Source organism: Mus caroli, chromosome 6 (assembly GCF_900094665.2).
Source record: "Mus caroli chromosome 6, CAROLI_EIJ_v1.1, whole genome shotgun sequence".
NCBI lineage: Eukaryota > Metazoa > Chordata > Mammalia > Rodentia > Muridae > Mus > Mus caroli.
In genome coordinates, this window is record NC_034575.1 from 9,537,871 (window position 1) to 9,556,813 (window position 18,943).

The following is an 18,943-nucleotide window of genomic DNA, read 5'->3' on the forward strand; positions in this document are numbered from 1 at the left end:
ATAATAACCAGTGAAATACGTCTATGATTAAAAAAAAAAAAAAAAGAAAGGAAACTTCATTCAGGGGGCTGGAGAGATAGCTAAGAAACTTAAGAGTGCTGGCTGCTCTTCCAAGGTCTTGGTTCAATTCCCAGCAAACACATGGTGGTTCACAACCATCTGTAATGGGATCTGATGCCCTCTTCTGGTGTGTCTAAAGACAACTACAGTGTACTGATGGACCTAAAATAAATAAATAAATCTTTTTAAAAAAGAAAAAAACCAAACTTCATCCAAACTATAAAAGTCTTTGACTACTTCCTATAAGGGAGACAGTGTAAGAAAGTCAGGACCTTGTTACTTGTTTCTCTTTTATGAAAAATAATATATGTACATATATATGAATACAAAGATCACTTGGTTGGTGTAATATCAAACTTGCAAATAAGATGACTTATGAAAAGCTTTCCAGAACTTAATTTGTATAAGTAGGGAATTGCTGCACAAGTAGGAACCAGCAATGCTCAGACAAATCTTCCGTATAAGAGTAACTATTTTTTTTTTATTGGTTATGTTATTTGTTTACATTTCAAATGTTATTCCCCCTTCCCAGATTCCCTTCTACAAACCCCCTATCCCCTCCCTTTGCTTCTATGAGGGTGCTCCCCTACCCACCCACCCCCATCACCTACCCTAAGCTAGGACATCAAGCCTTCACAGGACCAAGGGCCTCTCCTCCCATTGATGACTGACTAGGCCATCCTCCACTACATATGTAGTTGGAGCCATGGGTCGCTCCATGTGTGCTCTTTGGTTGGTGGTTTAGTCCCTGGAAGCTCTGGGGCTCTGGGAGGTCTGGTTGGTTGATATTGTTGTTGTTCCTATGGGTTAATTTATTCTAAGCAGCTCCTGAAATGGACATGAATAAAGTTGCATTTGAGGTACCAGGAAGCAGTGTATCAGTGGTTCTCAGATACTATATTTTTAACTATCATAAACTTGACCTCCAAAATTTAACAGAATGATAAAAGACCATAAAATTTTTATGTGTGAACTTACGATATACAAATATAAACAGATGCGTAAACAATTACCATACTTTAATATAAACTTAGATCCATTAAAATATTTTTAATTTTTATAGGCTAAAAATATTTATTTTAAAAATTGGACTGAGTCATATAAAGGAATCAATGAGTAAGCAGAGCAGAGTAACAAGAAAGAGAAAGAATAGAATTCATTTCAAACCACAAAGCAAAGCTAGTTCTGTGCGACTTGTCAAATGCTATAGTACCTGTGTTCTCTAGTATTTGTAATTTTAAGTATATAAAAGAAGGAATGTTCAAAATAGGTTGCATCACTAAACGGGGATAAAGTCATCCGTCTACTCAACAAGAGAACATGTTTACTAGTTGCTCCTATAGATGAATCTCCAACCTACGTGAGGAACGGTGTGGTGTTAGGGTCAGTCAGACAAAAGGCAGAGTTCTAGCGAAAGGCTTAAGCGAGGTGGGGAAGAGATAAGTAATCCACATGCCACCTGTGGTATGCACAAACACAGGTACTTATTTAAACAGAGTCTGTGCTAACCGGTCTAAGAAACTAGCCTAAATGACTAGCTGTAGAGTTTTAAAAGGACTAGAGATTTCTAATTTTAAATCAAAGTATTTGAAGTGAGGTAGATTACCTGAGTTATCTATTTAGGAACCACCACCACCATCATCATCATTATTATTAATCATCATTATCGTTATTATCTCTATCGTCATGTTATATAGTTCAGGCTGGCCTCAAACTCTACAACTTCATGCTTCAAAGTGTTAAGGGCTAGGACTAAAGGCATGTTTCTCCATGCTTGGCTAACAACTAGAATTCTCAATCGTCAAGGAAACAATACATAGTTAAACTTCTTGGGTATCAGTACTCCTAGTTTCAAGATGAATATTCTAGTAATAATATAGGAATGGGAATGGGATGTGGCAAAGGATAAGATCCAAGAACAAACCAATTCTTAATGCTGTCTTGGAGGTATACAAGTAGGACAGCTACAAACACCACCTCTCATATCCATGTAACTTGAAGATGGTTGGGATCCTGCTAATTTTAGAAATTCACAAGAACTAATAAAAATGGGAGCTCCAAAGATTTCTTAATGCCACTGTCAGTGATTAAAGTCTTAAATGTGAGATTATTCTTTCAACAGCACAGTATGATTTTAAGTTATTTTGTTATATGTGACAGTTTTCATTCTATGACAGAAAAGGTATTTTCAAGCAATGGATTGTTCTAAATTAATATAAATGCTATAAGAGATGAATGTGACAAAGGCTGTTTGAAACATTTACCTGTATTAATGAGATATTAACATAGGTGTGATTATTTTTTACTACAGAAATACCAAGAAGCAACCAAAGGGCTTTTAAAAAGTAAGAAAGAGACAACCTAATATTTGAAATTATTTATGCATTAAATCTATTAAAGGGGAAACGTAAAGACTACTGTTATAAATATTGTCCGCAAAAGTAAATAACTCTTTATATAGCAGTGTAGCCAACATACTAAGGGTAGAAAAATCACTAATTAACTTAGCTTTGTCAGCTGTCACTTCCCTCCTACATACTATGATTTATCCTAAAGATGAAGCATTATACAGATAGACAAGAAATGAGTTTAAAACACAATCAGAGGTCCTGACATGGGTTCATTCTTTTACATCAAACTGTCTAGTTTTATAACAAAATAATCTTAGTTCAGTGTCCTACCCCACAAAGTGGTAAAACAGTTGCCTGCATCAGAAACAGATAAGAAACAGTTAAACAGATTCTAATATCCAACTTATGGAATTGCTTTCTGGGGGCCTAAGAATCGGCATTTTAAAGTTAACAGACTAGTGATGCTCACTAATGCACAAGAAACATCACATTAGGGCTGGCGTGAAGCTCAGAGGTTAAGAACACTGACTGTTCTTCCAGAGGTCCTGAGTTCAATTCCCAGCAACCACATGATGGCTCACAACCATCTGTAGCGAGAGCTGACGCCCCCTTCTGGTGTGTTTGAAGACAGCTACAGTATACTAACTTACATAAAAATGAATAAATAATTCTTTAAAAAGAAAAAAAAGGGAAGCAGCATCACATTAGATACAGGAAGCTACAAAGCTACAAACAGGACATACACAAAAACACTGCACTTAGGCCAATGTTGAGATTCAAAACCAATCAGTTTCTTAAAGAACGTAATGATCCTAACTGTCCCTTTTCTTGAAGACTTTAGCTTGTCACTTCGAGTACTTTTATTGTAAATAAAGCATAAATAGTAGGTATGATTGTGCAGTGTTACAGCCTAGCACTGAGGAAACTCAACTTCTGAGGTTGCTCCCTGTGTTCTGGGCCAGCTCCACGCTCTCCTTTCACCCTCACCTACTGCTGGCTCCAAGCACCACTGAGCACATCACAGTCAGTCTTTCAGCAGTGTGTTTGCTGGGTTATGTATTGTCCTCCATACAGAGGGCTTCCAATTTTCTACTTCCAAAGAACACATCCATACTCAAGCACTGTCCCCATCCTTACTCTACGCCATCTGCCTGTCTGCTGTGTTCTCTCAGCACTCTGAATAAACCATATATAATGTATTTCTAAGCTGGAGGCTTAATGGCTGCCTATACTTTCCCAGTCAAAGAATCTTATATTATTATTGTCTTTTCCTGTCTTGTTTTATGAAAACTTCTTATTCTACCCTTCAAAATATTCTTATTTTTTTTGTTTCACCATCATGACTATTTATTATGTCTTTATCAACTCTAAATCAGATGAGCATCCAGAGTCACCTAACTCACCTCCACTAGATTACTTCCTATTATAAACTATTGTGCTTCCACTTCAGTGTTGAGTTTTTGACTACTGTATACTTATGGAGTTTTGAGTTGTGAAGTGTCATAGACAGTTATATCCTACAGAGTTCCAAAGATAACACTTAAAATGGACCAAAGGCCAAACCACAACATTTGTGGTTTTATTTGATTATTTGCTTTTAGCCTGTTAAAATACCAAAAGAACTTACATTTATACTTTGGTATTTATCTTCTGAACTCTATCCACTGTCCTTGCAGAAGTACAACAGAGACATAATGATAAAATCAAATAGGTAACATGCACTGCACCGCTACTGTGTGCTCTCCTCACTCAATCAACAGCATCTGTGCTCCTGTTACTGATAATCCTTAGTGTTACTGATGTTAAATGAAATTAACCTTTCATTTCCTCCCTGCAAAAAATGTCTAGGGCTAAGCTAACTAGACTTTTGATAGAGAGTCTACATATTTTAGCAAACAAGCAAAGATTCTCATATGCATATGTGCATACATACACACTTTTCTGATTAGGAGAAAACATGAAAAGAAAACTGTGAAAACTCACTTGAAAATAAAGTAAGCAAAAAACACTGGTTCAAATTGTATTGGAGGTCATAGAGTTGGTCAATTTATTAACACAGCTGTGGAGATAATACTGAAAGAAAAGTTTAAGTTAAAATGGTTCATGGTTCTAATTTTTAAAACAATTCAAATATTGTACTTCATGCAAAACATCAATATTGTAAGTTAATTCTATTAATTTTAAGGCTGTTTTGGTTTTAGTTTTAAATGATCTCTAATTTAAAGTTACCATTCCCCCCACATTTTTCTCATCTCAAGTGTTTGCTACAAATGATGTGAGAGCTGGAGAGACGGCTCCATCACTGACGTGCTTGCCTTGCAAGCGAGAGGACCTGTGTTCTGATCCCTAACACCATATAAAAGACCAGGCACCAGTCTGCCTAGCCTAATTAGTGAGCTCTAGGTTCAGAGAGAGACCTCTGTCTCAAAAAAATAAAACAGATACAACTGATGAAGACACTGATGCTGACCTCTAGCCATCACAGGTATATGCACATATATGCACCTGTACAATCACAAACATACATTATACACACACACCCCAAAACTACAAAGAAAGCAAAAAACAAAACTGAAAATCTACATGGCTCCAGTTTAGTTCTTAGTCAGATACACTGATCAAGTAAGTCTGACTAGTCAACAAAGTCCTTGTTTGGAAATCAAAATTAAGCTAGTTATTTCTTATAAATAAACTATCTATATACCCTCCAATCAAATTAAAATATTTAAAGTTGCTATAGAAGTCTAATTTCAAAATTCTGTATAGCAAAGATATTAAACACCTGTTATGGCAAGCACACTTTCCTTCATCTAAACTCAATCTGTAAGTCTCTTATCTACAATGGATGGACATCATCAATTCTAGGAACTGTTCTCACATCCTCTTTTAGTAACTTAGTCAGATCGATAGTACTATCTCAAACACTGACCATTCTTGCTGATTCTCAAATCACTAATACAAACTGGCATAGGACCTTTGAGTGGTGACAGAGGTAGGCAGTAAAATGGAGCAGTGTGAACAAATATTCCAAGTGCATTCAATAGACCTACTCACCTCTGTAAGACCGTTCCCTTTCCCCAACCAAGCCTGCTCATCATCATCAACATTTACCAGTCGGACAGATCACAACAGTGGAGGAAAAACCCTCCACAGCACGAAGGTCCCGTTTTCATTTTCCTCTCTATTGCATTTCCAATCCAATGTCAGAGACGCAGACAAGGAAGACTTTATTCTACCCTATATTCTTTAGCTTTACTTGTATTCTTACTTTTCAGTAGCTGCGGTTTCCCTTTTCATTCTACCCCAGTCTATTCATTACCAGTACATCCCTGAGAAAACTATACTTCCTACTGCTCCACTCCCATAGACAGCCCCTACCCGTCAATTTATATCCTTTTTCCTTTCTCAACTTTTAGTGTTACTTCCTTATCTTCTCTTTCTTTTATATTCTAACATTTATGTCAACAATATTAGGATAAGAGATGAGATGGACACTCTATTTCCCATAAAATAGTATGCACTAATGATCAACTACTTTGTCTTCATGAAAGTTACTTTGATCTTTTTAGGAATGGGTCCACTAATCTATAATTAAATTAAATTTGGAATATGCACTCAATCTGGCTAGTACATTTCCTGTTCCTAATGAAGATACAGAGACTGTAGATCTGAGATAAAAATGCAGAGAATTAAAGATCAGCCATGTTTGAGAACCATTAGTGAAAATTATGGCTTCTTACAGTCCTACATTCCAATATTTTAAGTGAGAATTTACTGCATTCCCTAGTAAGAAAACTGTTATGAGCTTATAGAATACATTTATGACTGAAGACCATCGGTACAATACTATGCCTTCAAAATATAACATCTAAATCATTGACGGAATTCAGGGCATTAAAATGCCAAAAGAATTGCTTCATTCAAATGCTTAGACTATCAGGACATCTCTACCTGCCCAAGTCGCATCAGATCTTTTGTTTCTGAACTACTGAACTGCTTTCCATTCTGGTAATTTCTAAGTATCAATCCTCATTATGAACCAAGTGTTCCCCTAGTTAGAATTTGGGCGTAAGGACATGTTTAAACATGTGAGACTAAGCATGCATAAACAGCAGCTTAAAGAGATAATGACACATTAGCAGTGTGTTAAGTGGAACCTATTCATTTATGAATAAATGAATAACAATGAAATTATTACAAAAAGGTTAAGAATAGAAACTGAATTACATACTAGTCATTTTCTTTTAAAAGATGCACAGTAAATTTGTACAAAATGGCATGATAAATTGAAGAAAAGTGGGTCCACTTATTTCTTCATTTCTTCAAACAACATAAAAACCAGTAGAGAATGCCATTATGTAAGTACATTTTGTGACTATCAAGAATGATGCAACTGTTGCTATGGTAACCACTCATTTTATTGAATTGAGGTTGGGAATTAAAGTATCTTCAATAAAAAAAAATTCAATACCTTAATATGCTTGCCAAGATTCTTCTATTAGTACCTATCAAACAATAGCTATTAGCCATCTTTGGGGATATCAAATGGCCTCTATTAAAAGCCAGGGCTAAGTTGTCAAGGAAAGAACTTTGAATAGTGTTAAGAATAAAACGCATCAAAGACACTCAAAGGAAGATAGGCTTGACTGAACTTTCAGAGTAATTGAAAAGTGTGCAGAACTGAAAAGTGACATGATCTCACAAGTCTTTGTTCCTTCACTGTCATAATTTCTCTTTTAAGCTAAATTATTAACTAGTTAAAAGACTGACATTAGAACGCTGCTGAGTTTTCATTTTGCAATTAAGCTAAAGAAAAATCTGGTGAAAGTAGCCCATTTTAACACTTTATGAGAATTTTTTCCTGAACATATGAAGAATAATGCAAAGTATCACCTTCCGAAACTTGTAGTTGCTTTGTTTGAGAGCCCCCATTTACAAAATGCCAGAATAATTCATAAAATTAAACTACAGACACTGTTCCCGGCATATGCGCCAGATGAAAAGCTGCCCCCATGGAAGAGCGGGGTCTGCACCTCTGGCCAGCTTCGATGGCATCAGCATCTTTCAGAGTCTCTGTGCTTAGAGACTCTTCAAACCTGCACAGTCTCTTAAGAACCTGCCCCAGATCTCTTCCTGGACTGTCTCCACAAACTTGAAGATGGAGCTGCGGTGGAGGGAGCGACCTGCCACCCTCTCCCCAGTGAAGCACGGCGGGCGAAGCACCTTGAGATCCTCCGCTGGGCCTGCTGACTTCGCAGCCCTGGATGCCCAGGCAGGGGAGGCCTCGGCACGGCCTTGCCAAAGAGCGAAGAGGAAGAGGGGCTGTTGCCAAGCGGGCTGAACAACAGGCTGGTCCAGCGCAGAAGAGCGAGGGGCAGCTTCGCTCCTGCCAGTCTCTCGGTGGAGTCACCCCCACCCCCATCCCTCTTCGGGTCTTACCTGAAAGCCCCTCCCTCCCTCTGAGCGTTGGCTCGGTGACAGTGGTCTCAGCCCACCGCTGGGGACAGGGCCTAGGCGGGTGGCGACTGCCCATTAGGGCTCCGGGAGCCGACCGCAGGAGGCCGGCCGGCCGATCGCGGCCTGGGCAGACGTGCCGCCCCCGTGTGTGTCAATGGTGGCCTGTGGGGCTGAAAAGAGCTGACCCAGCCGGGGGACGCGCCTCCCCTCCCCCGATGCCTGTTTACCTTCGCGGTACTTCTTGCGGAGCCGCCGATGAACGCTCTTCACCACCCCGGACAGCTTCTCCTGCTCCAGCTTCCGCTCCTGCTCCCGGGGCTGCGCGGCGTTCGGGGGCCGCTGTCCGCGCGCTGCGCCTCGGCCACCCGGCCCCGGCTCCATAGCGCTGCCGCCGCTGCCGCTGCCGCCGCCGCCGCCCCTCGGGCCCCCGCGGTCTCTCCCCGGACGGAGGAGGTGGGGAAGGAGGAGGCAGCAGCAGAGGCAGCGACCGGTGGAGGCCGAGGAGCCACAGCTAAGGCCTCGGGGGCGGTGTCTTCCCAATAGCGCAAGGTGATTGGTGAACTGCGGAGGGCTGGGTGGAAATGGAAAGGGCCGCGGACCAATGGGCAAAGGGCAGCGGCGGCGCACCGGGTTGTTTGGGAAGGAGCAGCTGAAGGAGGCGGAGAAAGCACTGGGCTCCTCGCCAGGCCACGCCCCGGATGCTGTGCGGAGGAGCCGGGGCTGCCTAGGGGAGGAGGCCTGTGGTATGGGGTGCGCTTGCGCCCCAGAGTTATTTGCCTAGTTTGAGCTTCATTGTATGGTCCAGCTTTGGCACGTCTCCCAACTTCCTAGGCCGCTGGGAGTTTGGATGTGATGCTGCCACAGGACGCGGTCGTCCACCTGAGTCCCCACTGCACCCTGTTGCACCTCTGCAGATTCCCTTCAGCTAAATACCTTTTGAAGACTTGGCTGCTAAGCAGGCTTTTACATTTCAAGGAGTCCAAACTTGCAAGCCTTCATCGGGGTCAAGGAGAGGTCAAACTACCAAATCCCGATGTAATTCTCTTAGCTAATCCAGGTTAATGCTTGGCATACTGCTGCTACACGAAAGACAACGAATTGCAGGAAAGAAAGATACCAAAAAAAAAAAAAAAAAAAAAAAAATAGGGGGGGGGGGACAAGTTAAAACACCAAAAGGCCATATTGTCTCCCTGTAGAACTTCTGTAATGACCATAAGAATGGGTTACTGGAAAACTTGCATTGATTGTAGGTCATCTCAGAACCCACAGAAAAGTCTGCTCAGGTGGTCTCTCATATTTTGGACAGTCCACTAGTCCATGCAAAATTTAGTAAATGGCTCCCCCTTTCCAACTCCTTTCATTTGTGTGCAACACTATTAAGGGTATGTGATTGCCGACTTGTTTAAGAAAGATGGAAGCCCAATCTCCAAAAAGAGACTGCATTCGCTCTGTACTAGTACTTACCTAGGCTGCTGGCAGTGCATCGGGCAGAGCTGGGAATGAATTGTATCTGATTGTGCACTACCTACACTTTACAGCTGTTGGTTACATTACATTGTATACACATTGTTGCATTTAAACTTTCAGATCAATGACTTGGTAATATTAGTAACATTCTCTTTATGTTACTATTGGGTCCAAAGGAAACGCTGTTTCCACAAATTCTGGTGGTTAGACAAAAAGCCACATTCCTCAGGAATTGTTGAAGCTGATTCCTTTCTGCAAAAGGGAGCCATTTCTTTTACTATTCGCAGAAGCGATAATTTGTTATCTGTGGTACCTATCAGCATAGTGAAGTGCATGCTGGCCTCCAGGCTCTCTCACATCACAAATGCCTGTTACACAGTTTAGTGTCCATAGCTTCCTCCAGCTCAGGAGCTTACTTTCTTCCAACATCTCATTCTCCTTATAACCCTTGCTATTTCACCTATGTGTGCTCTTGGTCCTCTCTTCTGTCCTTTCTTGGTCCTCTCTTGGTCTTCCTTTCACTCCCCCCCCCCCAACTCCTTTCTTCTCTTACTAGCTATTCTGCTCCTGTTTCTCTCTTGGTCAGGTATAGTTTGCTGTCCTTTCTCTCTACTCTGAATTCTTCCAGATGCCTCTGCTTGTTCTCTTCTCTCTATCTACCATACAAACCTTCCTCTCAAGCATGGAGTGGAGTGGTCATGTAGTGTTTATACAGTAACTATTTCATGTTACTTCCTGGTTAAGATGATTCTGACCAACAAAATATTATACATGCTTTCTAGACCACAGGAGCAGAAATATCACTGTGAAGAAGTAGATTAGACACAGGCCAAAATAAACAAACTTCAGAAGACTTGCAATCGTGAAGTGAAGTTACAAGAACTAGCAAGGAACCAGCAGGCATTGTGGCCTTACATGGGAAGAAAAGAGAACTTGGATTCCTTTTTTTTCCCACATATTAAAAGCAAATGATGTTGAAAATATTTGAAAGCTACATCATAATTCACAGCAAAGTTAGGTACATATGTCATTTGTAGTAAATATTAGGTATTTATTTGTTTAATATGAACTTTTCCCACTTCTATCTAGGAAAATAAGTCTAATAGTGTATTTTTATTTAATTTTTTAAATTTTTACTTCTGTGTGAATGTGTTTGTGCGAATGCTATGTCCTCTGGGGGCAGAAGAGTGAGTTAGGGTACTACAGCTGGAGTTAGGGATATGTAGTTGTGAGTCACCATAGAAGCTAGAACTCAATTTGGATTCTCTGCTGAACTATCTCTTCAGTCCAGAGTTTGTTTGTTTCTTAGTTTTTTTCTTTTCAAACTTTACTTCCTACTACTTGCAGATGGACTTTTAAGACCTTTGAAAACAGTGGTTCTTAACCTTCCTAATGTTGGAACCTTTTAACTTAGTCCCTAGTGTTGTGGTGGCTTCCAACCATAAAATTGTTTTCATTGCTACTTCATAATTTTGCTACTGTTATGAATTGTAATATAAATATCGGTGTTTCCAGTGGTCTTACGGGATTATTAGGTCCCAAATAGTTGAAACCCACAAGACTGAGATCCACTGTTTTAAAAGGTTAAAAACATTGAAGGGAATTTGAGAAATAGCGAAAGGATTAAACAAGCACAAACTACTTAGAGTTTTACCAGTGAGATGAAACAATATTTTTTTCCTTTGCATGTATGCATTAATTTCAAATGGGATGTTTCTCAAATGGATATGTGATCATCTATTTTATGAATAATCTACTATTTTATTAGTTAATCCCTAGTCACATCACAATTATGTTGTTTCCACTTTTCTCAAATACAAATCACATTACATGTGATTAATACCTTTGCATTGTTTTTAATTTCTCTCTCTCTACATATATATATATATATATACATATATATATATATATATATATATATATTCCATTAAAGTTAAATTTCTAATTCAAAAGGTCTTGCCTATTAAGATTTGATACCTGTTGTCAAAACACCTTTTCAACATGGGCAAGGACTTTATGTCACTTCTGGCAGTGAAGATGGATATTTATTTTCCTGCACCATTACCAAATATAAGTACTACTATTTGCTGATTATTCATAGGAATCTTTTAAAACTTCCTATTTTAAAAGTATGTGGAAACTTCTTGCTGTTCTTAAGTAGTTATTCTGTTTATCATAATATTTTGTATAACATATTAATATAAGAGGAACATAGTTATAATAAGCAATAATTTTCCAAGAAAATTTTTTTAAAAAAGCATTTGTTGTACCATGTAGATTTAGTGTCATTTCGAACAAGCATGGTCATGTGAAAGGGACAAGTCCAGGAGGTGAGTGTGTCTGTAATGCCCTTAGCAAATGGTAAATGCTGTGACTTTCAGGACCTTAGGGCTGTGGGAAAGAACTCTGAAAACATTAGTTGTGTGTGTGTGTGTGTGTGTGTGTGTGTGTGTGTGTGTGTAAGATTCCTCAACTATGCAAAAATATAAGGATGTAATATAAACTATATGAGGGGCTTCACAGACCTAGAAGAACAAAGGCAGCTGCACTATGAATCAGCTTCTCAGAAAGATATTAAGGAAGGAAATAAAGAGATTTACAGAGTGGTAATGGCAGAGCAAGAGCTCACCCAGCTAAGTTTATTGTTTGTGATCAGGGAGGCAGATCTCTGAATTCTTTTGCCATGTTAAAAAAAATGTACTTTTTGTCTTCTAAGAATCCAGGGGCTAAGTTCACAAAATGATAATTCGTAGGATAATCAAAAGGGGACTTGGAGTAAATGGTTGAATTGATTTGTGAGTAGAAGACTAGGCTTTTGGTCTGCATGAGATGAACTAGCAGAGAGCCACGGAAGTTCCTTTTTAGATTTGTTTTTTCTAGCTGCTACCCAGAGAGAACTGCTTGAAAAGCAAACACAGCTATTTTAGAATATTTTCTATCAGGATTTCTGATTTTGGTCATAAAATTCATGGAGGGTTAATACAACTGTTTTAAAATTTTTCATTCCTTTTTTAAGAATTTTTTTTCTAGCAGCTACCTAGAGAGAACTACTTGAAGAGTGAACACAGCTCTTTTAGAATTTATTTTCTAGACAATCCAAGAATTTTTTGCAGCAGGTTTTCTGACTTTGGTCAAAAAACCCAAGAGCTATCCAGAGAGCTTTTAGATTTTTTTTTTTCTAGCAAGAGAGAGCTGTCTTTAGCAGAAAGCTATCATGAGCAGGCTACAGAGCCAAGAGCTATCTATAGAGAGCTGTCTAGGAAGCCATCTTGAGCAGACTATGTGTTTCAGAAACTCATAGATAAGGTAGAATTTTGAGTGGGCCAACTCAAAGCCAGGATCTGGGCCTGGGTGGTCACTGAGTTGATCAGCCTGTCAGCTCTCCTATACCTACCCCACTTCCAGCACTGCCCCAGCTAGCTCACTCAATGCTGCAGTTGGCAGGGGGTCAGCTATCCTGCTTTCATGCCACCAGAGCCAGCTCCACAGTGCTGCCTAATTAAAGTGCAGGACCCACTCTCCCAAGTGCAGCCTTCCAGGGGCTAGGTCAGTTCTCCCAGCCTCACACCCTTGGGGCTGGCTCACTGTGCCTCTGTCATCAGGGCCAGCTCCACTGTGTTGCCCAGGTGAGGTACAGCGATGCTCACTAGAGTGGGAAATAGGAAATCTTTAAATGACCTAAAACATTTGTATTCTATTTCTCCTTCATTTTGATGGTGCTGTCCACTTCATTTTGGCCTTCTTTATTGCCAGATTCTAAAAATATATTTTAATGTTATATAAGAAAAATCCCTATTTTAAATTTGTGTTGTAACTCATATAATACTATGCATCAATAGTGTAAAAATGATTGGTCAACTTTCTCATTAGATAGTGCTAATTATTACTTTCCAAGTCAGGAAAAAAAAAATCAACTCATGACTTTAGGAAATTTGGTTAAATGGAGACAAAGATGTATGGTAGTTTTGTCCAAGGATAAAGCCTTTTTTCTTGGAAGGAAACTTATTAAGACATAAGATATAAAAGAAAAGCAAAACAATGGGATATTTTAGGACAGAATTTTTCCAAGGAAAAATGACAGGATGTTCTAAAGGATAAACATGCTATCCTATAGAGAAGCTCTTAGAAAGTAAATAACTCAAAATGGCTTCAGGAAGTCCCTGAAAATTACCAGATTCACTAGATCTCTCAGTCCCCAAAAGTATATAAATAGCAAAAACTGCTGAGTCACTCTCAGACAACCCAGCCACCTTCCTGAAAAAAACAGAGACCAGTGGACCTGCTTAGAAGAGACAAAGAAACTCAAGCCAGCTATTTTTAATCCTGAGATTCACTATTGCTAATTCTAAAATTAGCAAGAAGAAAAAGTTCCACCATTTCCAGCCAATTTAGAACCAAGTTTTATTAAATACATACCATGTCAGACCTTGGTCAGGACCACTCTCTGTAACTTCATTTGAATGGTCCTGAGACAGTATGCAGAGGTTTATAAAGACAATCCCATAGGCCACTTTCCCATGAGGCTTTCTTATGTTTTTTAAGAACTACAACTCCCAGCATCCCAGGAGGTTATCCAGTCCTTGGGGAGGTAGAGTTTACTGGTTAATTTTAGTCATTGCACTATGCTACCTGAAAGGTCAGTCTTCAATCTGTTGAGCTGCCTGCAGGCAGCTATGTATTCTAGATTTCCTGCTTTGGTGAGCTTTCACACATTCTGAAGTGGGCCTTGGTGATGCAGTTACCACTTAGTCATTTCTGCTCCTGTAAGTAGTAGCCCTCACCCACATAAAGTAAGTAACCCTAATAAAACTCATTGGTTCACCAAGTTGGACTTTGGTGGTTTCTTGGTCATGGTTCCTTTTGCTGTTATGAAACACTGTAACCAAAAGCCAGTTTAGAACCAGAAGGCAGAGGCTGTGGAGAAGTGCTGCTGGCTGGCTCACTCCTCATCAGTTCCTTAGCCTGCTTTCTTATACCCAGGACCACAGTGGCATGACCACAGTGGGCTGGGTCCTTCCCCTATCAGTCATTAATTGAAAAGGCTCTAAAGGCTTGACTAAACATCACCTTATGGATCCATTTTCTTCATTGAGGTTCCCTCCTCTCAAATGACTCTAGCTTGTGTCAACTTGACAAAAACCTAGCCATCATAGGCGGTATCAACACTTTGGTTTGTCATCATTCCCCTATTTGGGGTGAGTCACATGTATGTTGTATCTCACCATAAAAAGTCTGTTACACAATACTAAAAGATAAAATGTATATTGTTCTGGAAATAACTGCCTATTATTTGAAAATTTTTAACCATCCATGCAAAAAAAATGTAAATAAGTATAAATGTTTTGTTTAATTTTAAATTGTAGAAGCACATGCATAGGGAGTAAAGACAACCGTTCTTCTAAGCAGTTCTGCACTTGGCTAAGTGAAAGGCAACAGTGAATTTTCAATTTTTAATTTTATTTTTAACACTGTAGCAAAGACTATATTAATTTTATGGCTGTCTAATGACTCTTGAGCTAAATGTAAAGACATTGGCAATTTGAAAGCTCTCTTACAGCTCCTATTCTACAATGATTTGGTGACTGTCATTGACCTTGAAGTTCTTTGAGAGATGTGTCCAGGCTGCTCAGTTCCTTCTGGGTGGCACCTTTATTCTTGGGGAATTCCCAACATAAGGCACACAGTAAGAAACCTCCATTCTTCTAATCAAAGGCTCTGGAAAGAAGTATATGTTTGGAGGAATGGAATCTAAGAAGGCAGAAGCATGAGGGGATTGCTGGGTCTGTTATAGAAGCCTGTGAACATGTAGGTCCTTTGGGTAGCAGTGATAAAGTTTTGTCTCTTGCTGCTTGACATTTCACCAGTAAGCCACATAAAGAGGCAGCCAGGCCTTCCCGGAGCACTTGCTGTGTCTTACTTAGATGCTTATTGAAGATAGGGGCTGGGGAGGCACTCCAACGCTGCCTCTTTAATTCTGGATAAATGGAGCTGCTTACCACATTGAAATAAATGACGTTTTAAATTGTGAAATAGGACAAGTTCGTTTTTTGTTTTGTTTTGTTTTGTTTTGTTTTGTTTTGTTTTGTTTTGTTTTGTTTTGTTTTGTTTTGTTTTGTTTTGTTTGTACAGAGGGGTCCAGTGAAGGGATACCTTGGGAGAAGATCAACTGAGCTTAACGGAGCCTTTCCTGTAACTCCAGGTGGATTGTCACCTGCTCCTGCCTTATCAGGTCCTTCGTTATCATCCTGACATTGCACAGATGCATGGTTAAAAAGTAACCATTGTCTGCAATTGCTTTGAAAGTAAAAATATTGTGGTAGTTAATGGAAACGGATAGATACAAATGTTCTAAGGAGCCTAAGAAACTAAAATGTCCTGGATGCAGGAAAGCTGATTTAAATTTCCCTTTATTATGCATATATCGCTCTACTTTTAGGGTTTAATGGTTGTCATAGAATCATTTTTACCTTTTCCTACAAGAAAATATGTTTAAAAATCTCAGACTACCTCAGAAACTATAAGTTTGCATATATCAAATAATCACATGCTTTTCTTAAACTTGACTGCTTTTGTTAAAAAGTGTTTTTCTTGTAAAATAATTAGAATTTCTTCTGTTTTAGAAAGTCAAATTAAATTTTACTATGACAAGATACACATTTTTCCAGTTTACTAGTGATTCCATAAAATTCTTCATTCTAAAGCCAAACTCCCAATAAGTTTATTTTATTCAATTAAAAATGTATTTAATTATGGCCCAGAATCCAAAATGTTAATAATTCAGTTCTATACAACTTATCTAAAGATTCAGAAAATCCTTATGTATGTGTGTGTGTGTGTGTGTGTGTGTGTGTGTGTGTGTGGTTCAGCAGTTAAGAGCACTTGTTACTCTTGCAGAAGACCTGAGTTTGGTTCACCGCACCCACATGGTAGCTCAGAACTCAGCAACTCTGATTCCAGAGGATTCAACACTCTCTACTGGCCTCCAAGGGCACCGCAAAATAAATAAAAATAAATAAAGATAAATGAAAAAATAAAGACCTACCAAGTGTTTTGTTTCTATTGTAGACATTGACAAGTATATTCAAAAGATCAAATGCAAATACAAACAAAGCAACAACAACAACAACAACAAACAAGCCAAAACAGAAGGTCCACACAATTTTGACAAAGCAGAATAAAGTAGTGCATATTTAGTATACAAACACATTAATTAAGGGGATGTGGTATTGACAAAAATGTATAAAAAAAAGAAAAAGAACAGGGGAGAGAGATCAGGAAGAAAGTCATACAACCACACACACATACACACACACACACACACACACACACACACTCATTCTCGGGTTTCCCATCAAAAGGCAAAAACAATTTTAGTGGTGAGGAGTCTAACTTTTAAAAAGCTAAGCCAAGCTAATTGGACAACCATTTTAAAAAGTACTTCATGTTCACACCTCATGCCATGGGAGAAAGTATTCAAAACAAAGGACAGGTTTGAGTATAAAACCTAAAATTATAAAACCTTAGGAGGAGAATCTTGAGAGCTTACTGTAATGTGACTAGAATTTTTAGATATAGAACAAGTACACCTCATAAAAGAGAAAAATTATATCTTAGAGTCAATCAGAGTTTAGGACTTGTGACATTTGAACTATATGCTAAAGCAGTAAATTGGTGAGCCTCTAAATAAAAGAAAATGATCATGTCATATACCTTGTAATTATTTGTATCCAGGTATAAATACAATCATAAGAAAATAAAAGCTCACTTTAGCCAGAGATATTGGTTGTACATTTGTAAATTTTGGGTTTGCTTATTTATTTAATGTATACATTTATTTACTTTTTTTGTTTTGGGCACTACAAGATACTGTTAAACACCCTTGGTCAACCTGTAACTTGCTATGTAGAGTAGACTGGTCTTGAACTTGCAACAATTCTGCTTTTGCACCTGAGTTCTGAGATAAGCAGATGCCATCATGCCCGGGTTTAGTTCTCTTTAGATGTTTATATACATCTGGAAACTTAAAAAAAAAATCTATTAGAGAAAATGTTTATCCGGGTTACCAAAAAAGGAATTTAAGTTAAATCATTAAGCATAATGGGTTCAGATCGCTTCTTTTATTACATCTTTAATTTTTTTCCCCCAAAACTTTATGGTTCTTGGACTTTTCACTTAAGAAACAAAAACTTTTAAGGACATTTAAAATCAGTAAGATCAGCCTGTAAAACAGACAAGATGAGTGAGCGTGGGCAATGAGTAGAAATGTTTATTAAGCTAATGGTCTTCCCTAGAGAAAGAGCTCTAGGTGCTCTGCTGCTCATCGCTGTCTGAAGCGCATTACCACAGGTAGTGCTGTTGCCAGCACATTCACTGAGTTTGTCCTAAATAAAAACCTACACTTACCAAACACTGTTCCAACTTGGGAAATAGGAAATGTGCCCTTCGGTGGGAGCAGAAAGTGGGTACAAATAGGAGCTAGATTAACAGACATTGGATTTGTACTTCAGCAAATCCAATTTAAAACAAAAAAAAATCTTAGCTTACAGATGTACTGGCATCTTCAAAAATGGTTTCTTTTCAGGGCACTGCAGTGATTTCAGTTTGAAAAAGTTTCTGGACTTTTAACTCAAGGTAATGAGCTAGTTAATGGAAGACTGAGTTTCGTGTAGGAAGCAATTACCTCGATTGATAGGGAACTTGAGAAAATGAGCCCGAGCTTTAATGAGATTGGCAAAAAGGTCATGTGTCTGAGCGCTTAGATGGAGTAGAAAGGAAAGATGGTGGGAGAAATTGTTAAGAGACAGTGCCACACAATCCAGCAGAAACAAAGTGACATAGAATACCATTGCAACTACTTTTGTGAAAGGCCACAAAATTAATTTGCCCAAATGTAAGGTGACCCTGGAAATTTGTGACTTGGGAGTCCACGGTTTAGCTGGAGCTTTGCCAGTGTTCCACTGTATCCTTACCAATGTGGTGATAGAAATAGATTTGGAAAGAATAGCTCATTATAAACAGATTGATAGGTAATCTAGTTCATGCGCAGTTTTTGTAAACAGTGTGCCCTAGGTACAGCTTTTCTCCTCCCAGTCACTTCTCAGCTCTCAGTGTGACTTCCAAGCCCAGCATTCCACTGACATTGTCCGCCATGATGTGCTTGTAGAATTCTTCAGCCTCTTTGCTGCTTATACCCTCTTTGGCTCCCCAGAAGAATTAGGCACTGCTTACCAGTTTCTCTCTCATAAAGTACGTTGCCGTGCTCGCTTTGGCAGCACATATACTAAAATTGGAACGATACAGAGAAGATTAGCATGGCCCCTGCGCAAGGATGACACGCAAATTCGTGAAGCGTTCCATATTTTTACGTAATAATCTTACTAACAGAAACCAAGACCACTCACCATCATCAGAACCCAGCACCCCCACTTCGCCCAGTCCAGGGCACCCCAACACNAAAAAAAAAAAATAAAGTACGTTGCCTCCCCAGGCACAGCTCTCTCCATTTACTCCTTTCCTATTTCTCTCTAGCTCCTCTTTATCCTTCTAACAATTTTACTTGTTTTCTGCCAGGATTTTTCCAGGGAAGTATTATCCTTGCTTCTTCTGCG

At 39.0% G+C, this 18,943-nt stretch overlaps 1 protein-coding gene and 1 non-coding gene across 3 annotated transcripts in view; one reads left to right on the plus strand and one right to left on the minus strand.

Annotated features, from left to right (window-relative positions):
- Bmt2 (base methyltransferase of 25S rRNA 2 homolog) overlaps nucleotides 1–8,387 on the minus strand; it is a 50,644-nt gene extending 42,257 nt beyond the window's left edge. Inside the window, exon 1 of one of the 2 annotated variants that reach the window (XM_029478578.1) lies at nucleotides 8,096–8,387. In XM_029478578.1, coding sequence (XP_029334438.1) covers nucleotides 8,096–8,249 — 154 coding nt within the window. In that variant the 5' untranslated portion in view covers nucleotides 8,250–8,387. The remainder of the gene's footprint in view (nucleotides 1–8,095) is intronic. The other variant, XM_021164969.2, reaches the window with a different exon arrangement.
- Nucleotides 8,388–18,591: 10,204 nt separating this feature from the next.
- On the plus strand, nucleotides 18,592–18,698 carry LOC115031459. Its single transcript, XR_003837079.1, has one exon. It is a non-coding gene; the product is annotated as a U6 spliceosomal RNA (small nuclear RNA).
- Nucleotides 18,699–18,943: the final 245 nt, after the last annotated feature.